The 12,208-nt window shown below is 42.6% G+C and overlaps 2 protein-coding genes across 2 annotated transcripts in view; one reads left to right on the top strand and one right to left on the bottom strand.

Annotated features, from left to right (window-relative positions):
• Positions 1–5,058, top strand: part of LOC118428424 (sia-alpha-2,3-Gal-beta-1,4-GlcNAc-R:alpha 2,8-sialyltransferase-like) — an 8,034-nt gene extending 2,976 nt beyond the window's left edge. The window contains exons 3-5 of the mRNA XM_035838479.1: positions 674–865; positions 3,260–3,814; positions 4,366–5,058. Coding sequence (XP_035694372.1) covers positions 674–865; positions 3,260–3,814; positions 4,366–4,663 — 1,045 coding nt within the window. The 3' untranslated portion in view covers positions 4,664–5,058. The remainder of the gene's footprint in view (positions 1–673; positions 866–3,259; positions 3,815–4,365) is intronic.
• A 5,645-nt stretch (positions 5,059–10,703) lies between these two features.
• Positions 10,704–11,759, bottom strand: LOC118428560 (melatonin receptor type 1B-like). The gene has a single exon (XM_035838655.1). The coding sequence runs from the start codon at positions 11,757–11,759 to the stop codon at positions 10,704–10,706; it is 1,056 nt and encodes a 351-aa protein (XP_035694548.1).
• Positions 11,760–12,208: the final 449 nt, after the last annotated feature.

Below are 12,208 nucleotides of genomic sequence, written 5' to 3'. Positions count from 1 at the left end.
CGTGAACTCCCTTCCTCAACAAACTCCTTTTCCCGGCACAATAGAACTTAGCCAACGTTGAAAATCGCGGACCAGCCCCCCCCCCAAAAAAAACAGCCCCTTCCCATAGACTGCAAGGGAGTCTATGCCATTATAGTTTCCATGCATGAACCTATCGCCATTGTTAGATCCCACTTTTGTGGACCCTGTATATATCCATATATATCTGACTTCAGGATGTTATTCAAACCATTACGTGATTATGTCCCGGATAAGTATGACAGGTACTTCTTAACCTTAAGATGAATACCTAGGCAATTGTGATATAAATGCCATGCAGTGGGGCCCAGCCCGGCAGCTTTGGGGAACGAAACGAGTGTGATAAAAAACTGATATGAAATATAAACAAAAACGCAAAACGTACCAAAATTTTGTCAAGAGCAAAACATGTGCCTATTTGTTGATATAGACTTTAATTGTTCGTTTCTGCAAACATCTCGACCGGTCCCCGGTGGGAAATGTGACTCTAGCATAGTCTGATCATGAATAAATCAAGTACCCCCATCAGCAATTAAAAGCTTACCTGGCATTTATCGCCGTCTGTATATACCACTCTTCGTGCAGCGAGAAATTTAATTTGCTGAGTTAGATTAGATCGACCTTTCGCCATTTTTCCGCCCTCCCAACCCCTCAGGACAAAAGTTCCGGCCCCTGCACTGCCAAAGATACGGGAAATCACGGATCTTCGCAAAACATCAGCGACGACCCAGATCAGGGCCATCGCACAACACACTCCTGTCAAGCACGACGGCTTCAATCGGACACTCCAACATACCACGGGCAAACCGCTCTGGACCTTTAACGACGAAAACATAGCAAAAATAAGGTACGCATCTTCTAGGCAATAAAGCATGACAACGTATCGTCTTTTGTTGTACTGTTTCTGGTGTGTGTCTGTGTGTATGTCTGTTTGAGTTTCCGAATGTTGATGGATATACCTGTTGAACCTCTGGATGGATTATCATGACATTTGGTATGTGGGTTAAGGCCAAGGTCAACTTTGGGCCCATTGTGTATGACCTTGGTACTGCAACAGAACGTTTTTGTATCTTTTAACCTGGACATCCCATGGTCTTGATTTTGTGGTAGTAGCTTGTGATATAATGAAGAAGTGGCTTCCTAGCAGTTTGCTCTGGAACTGCAAGGGCATTTTTGTAAAATATTTCGAGGAGGATAGCAAAACAAGGGATCAGCAAATTTTTATGTATTTGGTTTTCTGTTAGTTTCGACAGAGGTGTACACAATGACATGCAGATTATGAAAATAAGTAGATCTACTGCATAATTTACGTGCAACTTTTGTAATATGATTTATGGAAGGTGTAGCATAACAGATACAAATGGGGATCTAATTTGCATAGTTAATGTAATAAGGCCATGATCCTATAGTGGTAATTGCTCGAAATTACCTACTAGTAACATGTGTAAGTTGATTTAAGGTGTATACCACTATTTATGGATTAGAGTCCATTCCAAGTCACCATGAGGGTTTTTAGGTGATATTTGTAATTAGTCTGAATCATTTTGAATAAAAGAATATTTGATCCACAATAATTAAATTCTTTTCAAAAAGTTGACTAAGAAATACCCATCTATTTGAATTCCTTTGAATCTTTTAGAAACATTTTGAAAGTAAATGTACAAAAATATCTCTATTTAGAATAACTGTGAAACCTCTGTGTGATTATTTCACATTTAGAAATATTTACAAATATTTGTAAACTTTGCCAAATGGTAAGATTATTTCATTGCCCCCATAAAAGTAAGATTTCACTGCTGGGCACTGGTGGATCCTTTGTGGTGGGCCATTGTTGCATGGCACCCAACCATACTTTGCAATGATGTGTGAATTGCTATCTTCCCAGCCCACTGAACCATTTACAAAAAATGGTAGAAAATGGTAAATAATGGTAGAATGCTGTTATCATTATTTAGAAACCATTAGAAGTATCCAATTCCACACCATGAATATTTCCAAAGTTTTACAGGACCAGGGAAATATTTATAAAGTTGAAACAGTATTAGAAATATTTCTGAAGTATCAAATGTCCTAGACATACAGGTCAGACATCGAAGTTAGGGCTGCCCATTGACAAGCATGTTGAAATACACTGAATGAAGGCTTCAAAAAAGTACTAACCCATAGTTCAATCTTTAAAATTCTTCTCCACCAGAAAGTCACTTGGGTCTAGTTTATAAGCATTCAAAGAAAACAGGGGGTTGTTTGGCTCATTCTCGGAGAAAAGCTCGCTCTATGAAAGAAACCTCACCTTTGACCCATTTTCCCTCCTGATACAACCAGTAGCACCCTATAACTAAAACCTGTCCTTACACCAGCTGAACTGCTGAACTGAACAAATTTTGACCCAAACAGGAAAGCTTAGACCCTACCTGTCTCTTCTAACTCAAAAAGTCTCCAGATTGGGCAAAAATTTTCAAGGAAAAGAAGGATTTTCAAGGATTTTAAGTCACACCCAAATCGTCTTCCCATTTTTTGCCCTCTACCGCGCAACGCAACTCTGACGTCAGCCCTATAATTACGAAACTTTAAAATCAATTCTAAACAATGGCAACAAACATCCGCACGGTGTCATGGAATAGACTCTGTAAATGTACCAACCATTTGCATGATTTATGATGAAATGTACATATTGAATTCTGCCAATCGAAATGACTTATGTACACACAATATATGTATTTTTGGGTTAAGAATACCATCATAGATAACACAGGAGTATGCTAATTGCAAACTTATTTGGATGATAAATGAGACAAGATGAACAATAAATCCACGTAAGGCTCAACGTATTTCCCAGAGGTCTCTGAACGCTTGTTGAAGACTTGCAGCAATCGTGCGTTTACCATTAGATTCTTGTCGTTTCGCTATGTTTTAATCACCTTGGTCATTCGGGTCCTAGTAATCAGGACAGATGGGCACCAGGCCTAGGAATACCAGGGCTATGGCTACGGTTAGTGTTAATGAATGGGCTAGGATAGGGATCAGAGTTGAGTAAGAACTAGGGCTAAGGTTAAGGTTAGGGTTATAGTAGCCGTTCTCTTGACTGCGAAACGCCTATAAACCGTCCTAGGCCTCGTACCAAATCATCTGATCGTCTGCTCAGGTGCTATTAGAATCCACCTCACCTAGTCCCATCCTCATCAAGAGGGTCGGGGACCATGGTTGCAAATATACAGTGACAAATTGTAAGTTCTTCCAACAGGCGCGACATAGAGGACGTGTGTCACCTACAGAAGAACATCGCCATGACCAAGTGGAACACGTGGGTGGGGATGGCCTTCCCGTACGACCAGGAGCCGAGGAAAATCTTCCGCCTCACCCGAACCCTCTTCAACCTTTTCCCGGAGAAGGCCCCCTTCGAAGGCCAACTCTTCAACACCTGCAGTGTCGTTGGCAACGGCGGCATCCTCCTCAACTCAGGCTGTGGTCCGGAAATCGACGCCGCGGATTTCGTCTTCAGATGTAATCTTCCGCCCCTCCGAGGCTTCGAGAAGGATGTTGGGAGAAAAGTGAACCTGACTACCATGAACCCCAGCATCCTGAGGATCTACTATGGACGACTGGAAACAGAGAAGGACAGGGACGACTTCGCACAGAAGATGGTCGAACTGAAATACAGCTACCTCCTTATCCCTATCTTTGTCACCATCAGGGGAGCGAAAGATGTCCAGATCCTGAGCGAGTTTCTCATGTCCAGAAAGGATCTGTTCGTCAAGCCGCTATTTCCGTCCAAGATCTGGGCTAAGACCGTTAACATGTGAGTACGAGTGTATTCATTTTGTAGTTAAGAAAATAAGCAAATATCAATGAGAAAGTGCAATCCTTCTTTTATGGGTGGCAATGGAAGCAGATCGAGAATCATGCAGACATAACGGTCATCGGAAGGAAAGTGGGGAAGGCTAGTTACAGCACCAAGTATTGGTTCGCAGTGAGTGAGTGAGTGAGTGATTCGTTCGCAATAGTTATAGGTTGGCGAAAGCAGCAGAATTTTATTTTTACCTGCGTCCCTGGGCTCCTCCATCTTGGGATTGTAACACCTTCCGATCGCCATCTTGTTTTCGGTCAGCCCAAATAGTTGATTTGTTGGATTTAACGTGAACTGGGAGAGCGAAAGATGCTGTTGTCTTGTCGGAAAGTACGGCATGAGAAGACACTCAAGGGTTCGTCCTTTGTTCTCCAGTCATTCAACTTAATCAGATGCTAAACTCGGTATATGTCTTTCCTTGGATTACATTTACCTCTCTGAAACGACGGAAATTGTATTATGACATTTATGTAAATCAAGTGTTTTTCCTTCTTAAACGGCAGCTACTGGAAGTTAAAGAGCGGGAGCAAGCTTGTAGAATCTCGGCTGACGACTGGGCTTCAGCTCCTGACCACAGCCTTGTCCATGTGCAAGCACGTCAACATGTACGGCTACTACCCTAGTGAGATCAGCCCATCGGGAACGCACATTCCGTACCACTATTTCGAGCCGAACAGCACCTACAACTACACGTACGGCATGGGCGGAATACACAACATGACGAAAGAGTACGAAGTCGTCTTCCAGGACATGGACGTCAAAAGGATAGCGCGATTGAGGCACCAGTGCAACGCCCCCTAACGACTCGTAGAGACACTTCATTTTCCGTTCTTGGCGAAGCGCTTCCGTGTTTGTGCTCCGCTGTGTTTAAGGAGTTTTTGCTTTGATATGTAAAGTTATCTGGCACTTCATCCAACCAAAAAAACAGCCTATATGCCTATGAGCACGTCGCTTTAGACGTCCTGGCGAATTTCCTCCCTATCATTACGTTAGTTCACGTGATAACCAGATTTTATAGTGAAATTTCCTGCCACTGAAAGAAAAGGCAGTCAGATTCCTTCACCTTTATTACCATTTACAGGTCATTTACCGCATATCTTTGATTGAAAATCATGTCATAAAGAGATTAATTTGCCGGTGGCAAATGAATTAAAAGGTGCATTTATTGGATTTCCACCTGCATCAGACGCGGGGATGAAATGAATTTGTAATAAAAATAGTACTACGTTCTTAGCACGCTGAAATCATCTTGCTGGCTTGTTAGAAAAGTGTCACGTGCTTTAGTGCTTCAGCTTTCACTCACAAGCGAGATGGGTATTTGGAATCACAAATAATAGACATTACTGTCTATTAGCTGTTCATTTGGAATTTTGATTATAAGTTATATTTCATATTCTGTCTGATGGTTTGCGATGAGAGGCTTGTATTCGGAATTTTGAATGTTGTAGACCAACAGTCAAAGAGACTGGAACATATATATGACACTAATTTTTAGGTTGTTCAAGAGGATCGACACCAACATCCTTAAATAACGAAAACAATATTCGTAATCAATAAAAGAAGCCATCTAAATCAGCGCTTTACAACCATACCTCAACAGAGACGGGAGGTGCCATAGACTTTCTGCAACTTATGATCACTGCTCATCAAGCTATTAGTTTTATCTGCATAATTATAATGTAATGTTACTGAAGCAGTGGATTGATGGACTGGAGTTGGTCACTGTAAAAATCTGGGTTAATCTTATTTTTGTGTTGGAAATTACAGTTCGACATAGATACAGAAAAACAAATGAGTTAATAATAAACGACATATGAAAATGAGTCAGCATATCAAGACGTTATTTCATTTGTCTAAAACTTGGAGTATTATAAGATTAACTAAACAACACAGCAAAAGCAGGGAATGCCACTTATGAATCTATACGTACACAGTATATAACATCAATTAATCATTTAACATTAAACTCTATGCTGATGCCCCAGGTATTAATTTAATTAATCCGCCAAATAGCAATTACTTACGCAGCTGGATATGATTTTGTAAAATACGTGATTTGGAAATTCTAAAATCCTATCCAGCTGCTTGAGTAATTTCTATTTGGCGTATCTTCAATGGGATCTCACTGACGCTGCCGTGCGTTGGTGGCGTCGACGCGTCGCTGCGGCTGTGTGACTTAAAAATGAGCTCACCGAATTTCATCGATAAGAAACAAACCTAATCTTTTACGCTGCGTGTGTATTGTTGTCGTTGTAGTCATACTTATACGTTTTATATGATATTCCCAGTCAAGGGTAACACAAGTTCAATGAACTGCAGTCTATTGAGATACCCGCTTCATTACTTGGAACCTCTAACCTTCATAGACACATTCCATTAAGCAGAGGACCAGTCGTTAAACTCTGTACAGCAAATCATTTCGAATAGATGGGCTTTAATGTTTGCAGTCTGAGCTGGGTCCTTCACATACAAGGGGTAATTTTCAATTTGAGAAGTTGTCAGGCTGGGGAATTTATATACATGAGATGGCACTTGCGAACGTCTAGTGTTCCACTGACTCCGGGTCTAGTTTGATTTTGTGGGTCTTCATGCAGAAACGTAAACCTAAAACAGGATTAATGCACTTTCATGGTGCCATCCTGCCTCGCAAAGTTCTGTATGTGTTGCTTAATCAAATATAACTTTTGTTTACAAAAGCAAACTCGACTATCAACGCATTCAGTCAGTAATATTTATTTATCTAACCAGGGGAGACATGTCGCCTATGTTGTCGCTTTACAATGTCACCTGAGGGAAATAACCCAGGCATCAAATAAACTAAAGGGCAACGTCACAAGAAATGATAACAATTAACGCAAGTTCCTAATTAATACAATGTAATTCAAGGATAACAAATACACGTGGTCTTGTTTCAAAATGAGAAAAAAATCAATGATGAAACATTCACATAATGTGACTTGAAAACGTTAAGCATAAACCTCGCCATTAGTTTCTATGACGAAGAGAGAAGAAACGTGGAGTAAGGACATCCCTAAATTGAGACGCTCCCCTCGTTTGCTGTGATGAAGTCGTCAGGCACACGTCATGCATACGTAAAACTGGCCTGTTTACGTCAAAACCTCATTCTTTCCACAAAGCCTATCTGACTATCACTAATGGAAATCAGGAAAAGAAACATTTGATGTTGTTCTAATCAGCGGTTTATCGCGTGCTTAGGTTGTACGTTGCTATGACCTTCGCATGCGTACTTGCTGTTCGATGGATTCGTAATATGATCTTTTCTGCGCAGCACATGCATATTACCTTTGGGAATGGGATCATGACCTGTTTTTATATCCTGTAACTCTGTTGGGTCCATTTTCCAAGTAACAGTGAGGTTGAGTTCAAAACAACTCATATTTCTTGCCAATGTCTCCTGCGACATAGCACTAAAAATGCAACGTAAGCTGGTGAGGGTAGATCATAGTCCATTATCTGGTGGATCATGGACTACCGTATAATGGTATTCGTCATTATCCAATGAGTGCTCAAGATTGCTATTTTTCTCCTGATCTATGTACGCCATTACAGCAAAACGACAACCACCAATAGCCTCCGAAAGTATGCTGTCAGCGCCAGTATTTCTATCTAAAGCCTTGAGGTGCCAAAAGCTTTTAACAACGATTGCCGTCTTCCCTCTTGGCGTCCCACGCAGCGATAGCCTGACATCCATCCCGATGGCAGCTCCAGACCATCAGCCCTATATCCACCACTTTATACTACTATGGAGCCATTATACTTGTCGTTGAGCGGCGCGTTGCGATCTCACTGCGACCTAAATTAGGTTTTTGTTCCCCTTAATTGGAAAACCATTGAAACTGTAAAAGTAGGCCAAATAGCAGATGCTCAAGCAACTGGGTATGATTTTGGTAACGGTCTGACGTTTTAGGTAGCATGCACTATCTTTCGTCAGTGACACCTTTTAAAAAAGTATGATTGAAAAAAAACACGAAGCGCAAAACGGTTCGTCTTTTATCTATGAAATTCGTTGAGCTCCCTGGCAAAATTTCGGTCGCCGCCCTAGTGGAATAACTACCAGGCTAAGAACCCCGCGGATTCTTTGACTTTGGTGTTCCATTAAGGAACGACGATCTATGGAGCGCGCCGCCCACACACATTTCACATCTAGCGGCAGATTAAAAGTCCGTGACCGCCAGTCCATCACGGTCCTCCCTGAATTGTACTGCTGGTGGCCCGTGTCGCCGAATGGATGGGGACCAATTACACGTTGGTGGTCCTGAAAACGGTGATAATTCATCTCTCATAGTGCGATTCACGTCCCCTTGTCTGGTAGCTTGGTGGGTTCGAGCGATCTCTTTATTCTCTTATACAAGGAAAATCCTCTCACACGTGGCCATACTGATTTGATTGTATGGATAACATTCTCTACACACCCCAAAACTAACACGAGTACTCTAGTGTGCCAAAAAAGTTGGGGAGGGGGGAGATATGAAATCTAAGTGATCAGCAAGGCTGAACAAATGACCTAACACACAGAACATGGTATGACAAATTAATAAATGATTATTTTTTTGTTATATTTATTATTATCTTTATCATTTATTCTTCCACATCTTCTTCTCTCACTCAGAGCACTCAGAGCTCAAAATTATGTTTACGATCATTTGGCCGTTGTTTAACGATGAAAAAAGATGCATTCCGCGACATTATTATCCTTTTTCCGATACCTGCATTTTTCTTTGCAATTTGACATATTTACTGATTTTACAGACTTCAAACTGTACGGTTTAAAGTATGGTTGTAGACCTTTTTTCATCAATGTAATTACGCCAGTGTGACCTTACAAACGTAAGAAGAATTGGATTGTCAGGAAAATCGTTAGCACCAAAAGGAACTGACTCGGTCAGATTTCTTTTATTCATGTAGGGTCAAAGCGGCGACAGTAAGTCATCGTACAGCTCACATTCGTAACCACTACCGGACTATCAATACTGAGGTGCCATGCGTACGTACCGTAAAGTTATATAGACCGTTAAATAGCTCTTCGGGTAACCACCTGGCGCAGACTATCACCTGCCGTCTCAAGTCACATCCAAACAGTCCCGTCAGTTTTGACATAATTATCCCCACCCTGTCCTCAGCAACCACAGGTTTTCGGTCCCTTGACTGGTTGCTGAATCCAGGCATGGTTATGTACAAGATGTTAGATTGTGAAATTATTATGCTTCCACTCACTTTTATGAGTGCTGCAACTGCATTAAATTCTGACCCGCGGTGTGATTTTCAGGCTCATGCAGCGTTAAGCCGGCACAACGACGTTTCATTTAAAATCAATAACCATAACGGTCTCATCGCAGGGATTTACAACATCCCCTAAGTACTCAGACCATTCGTTTTATTGCCGCGATGCCGGTTTATTCCCTTGCGATTACACGGGATTTACATGGCTAGATGTTTCAAACCATCAATTTGTACCATCCAGTACAAAGGACACGCGTCGTCTGGGGTGTCGTCTTAAGTTATTTACTCTCTAAGTAAAAGTTTCGGCCGCGGGTTTCTTTGTTGTTCATTCATTACCATACCTCTACAGGTAGGGCAATTCTTTCAACACTTGTGTCGATGGAGTCCCTGAGGGAAATGAAAGAAATCGTGGCCCGAATCAAGTCACCCACCGAAACCTCTGCTTGGAGAGAACGTTATTGGATCCACTGCAGTGTAACATAGCCGCAGGTGATATTATCGACTGACGGGACGCATATCGACCGCAGTGCACAGACTAGTAACCTGTTGGAGTTATTTATGTGTATCCTTAATTCCACCACTGTGACTTCATATTGTTGTTAAGTGTGACACATGATGCAACAGTTATAACACTGTCCAAATTAGACGTAGAATGCACATGTCAAAACTGATAATCACGAAGAAGCTGATGTGGTTAAAATGTTAAAGATCTTCGTCCTTCTAAGTGTGCCTTATCTAATCATCTAATCACTACACTGTATGTACAGTATTTCGCTCTTTGAGCCAGAATAACGATTTTCTGCAGATAATTCAGTTATATTCTTGGCATTCTTTCAAATGCAGCATCTTATTTTGATAAAACTATTGGGGATATCAATCATGAAGCTGCCGCTGCCTCCTGAGGTCTTTGCCGGATTATGTGGCTGTATACACAAGGATCAGATTCAATTTGTAACCGACTCTAATCAGGTTTAGGATCATCTTTTTCCGACTGATATTTTTCATTAGATTGCTCGGTATTGCCAAACACCACTGATGCCCTTTATGACAAAATGTCGTGCTTTTATAAGATATTGGCTAAGGTAACAACCTTTCAATGTGAAATATCATCCGCGATTTGTCATAAGGGCACGCGGTTCTTTCTATTTGAAGTTTAACAGTGTCCTTTGTGACGAAATGCCAGGCTTGCCTCTGTGCCTCCTGAGCAGCAATATCCCATGTGACCTTCGTGAATATTTTACACATATAAATATCATGCACACTTTGTGCAGTGCCACAATGAAACAAAAGACATATACAGAAAATGGTTTTCATTGATAAAGTACAGCTCCATGTCTTCTAGAATTCCTACGTTTTTATCACATGCTGTACAAGATTAACAGAAGCTACAAAGAAAGTTCCGAATGCAGTCAAACCTTGTTGGACAACCACCTTGCGCAGGTAACCACCTCCAGGCACAAGCCAGATTAGAACAGTCCTGTCAATTTTTACATGGTTAACCCCACCATGTCCTCAGCAAACATTTCTCCTCAGTCCCTTGAGTGGTTGGATACAGGGTTGACTTAATTACAATGTACAAGTTTTACAGTTTCCATATCTTTTACACCGTCACGCCATAAGGTCTGTTCCCCGTCCCGTGTATTCGGCGCAGATGGAATGTGTTCATCTGGTCCGTGGTGTCTTTGATGCCGTGCTTCGCGCTACACTTGGTGAACCTGCAAAGCTTCTTCACTTTCTTCTTCATGTTGCTGTTGGTCGCCGCGAAGAGGACGGCGTTGAGGCTGCTGCTCGTGTGGGCTATGACGAGGCTGAGGAAGTGCGCGGCCGCTGGCCAGTCGTCGGCGGGGTCGGACACGACGATCACCGCGTACTGCAGCCAGCTCAGCACGAAGTACACGCAGAGGATGCCGAGCGATTTGAAAACTTTCATCTCGTCTTTCAGAAGTTTTCCTCTGACCACAGGAGATTTGACTTTTCCCTTCACGTTCCTCACGTACAGGAAGAGTTTTGTGTTGGCTGCAAAGACGGCTACCGTTGGAATGAGGTGCCCGACAATGATAAATATCAGGGTAAAGACGATGTTGGTTCTGTCATACATGCAGTTCTTTGTCTTCAAGTCGTAGCGGACGCCACCATAGCCTATCCACAGCGGAATGACGTACAAGGCGCCGTAGACCCAAACGACGGACACGATCAGCGCATTGCCTCGGTTTGTGAAGACGGCGTCGTGCAGGGCCCGCTTGCACACGCACAGGTACCGATTGATGCTGATGACAGCGGCGGTGGCGAGAGAAGCGATGCAGCCGGCCACACACATGCTTCCCACGGTGCGGCACACGTAGACGTGCTCGATGAAGAACTCCGGATGGAGGATCCCCTTGATGTGGAAGGAGTCTATGACGAGAGAGACGACGAGGTCCGCGACGGTCAGGCTGATGACGAAGGGAGTGGCGGTGGTGTCTCCTCGGCAGATGGTGAGCAGGAGGCCGAGGATGACGCTGTTCCCCACGGTACCGACTACGGCCATGACGGAGACGATCGACACTTGGAACGCCTGCTCGTTGAACTCTCCATTCGGTATCGTCACATTGCTGGGACCCATTATAGGTTTTCTTGACACCGTGGAATTTGAGAAGTTGAAGGAGTCAATCGACATAGTCCCTTAGTCGATCACACTAGTAATCACTCTCAATTTCGTTTCCGACTTTGTACACATACACTCCTATTCTGAGGTCTCTATTGGTTTACATAGCATTTCCCTGGCAAAGAGAAAGAAACGAAAAATAAATAACATGCAACGTAGTTCTACGCCGTACTTGCAGATATCGTAAGTTTATGTGGCAAGCGTTAACCAAAAGCAACATATTTGTCGTCAGCTTTATTAAGTCTAATAGTGTGAAAAACGTTATCATTATATACCCCAGAATACTGGATAACCCAGGACGGCGGCTGATAGCTTATATGATTAGCCGCACAGCATTGGTGATGGGCAGATAGCTGGAAGTAGGATGATACGGACATGCAGGGAAGCACACGGCAAGCGTCAAATGACCGCTGTCGTGCTCTACTGTTCAAGCTAGTCGTATTTCATGCTTGTAAACATGC

The sequence above is a fragment of the Branchiostoma floridae genome, chromosome 13 (genome assembly GCF_000003815.2).
Source record: "Branchiostoma floridae strain S238N-H82 chromosome 13, Bfl_VNyyK, whole genome shotgun sequence".
In the NCBI taxonomy this organism is placed as follows: Eukaryota; Metazoa; Chordata; class Leptocardii; order Amphioxiformes; family Branchiostomatidae; genus Branchiostoma; species Branchiostoma floridae.
This window is presented reverse-complemented; position numbering and strand designations above follow the sequence as displayed.

Coding starts and splice junctions, on each gene's coding strand:
- LOC118428560 (XM_035838655.1), bottom strand. CDS start 11,759: ATGTCGATTGACTCCTTCAACTTCTCAAATTCCACGGTGTCAAGAAAA.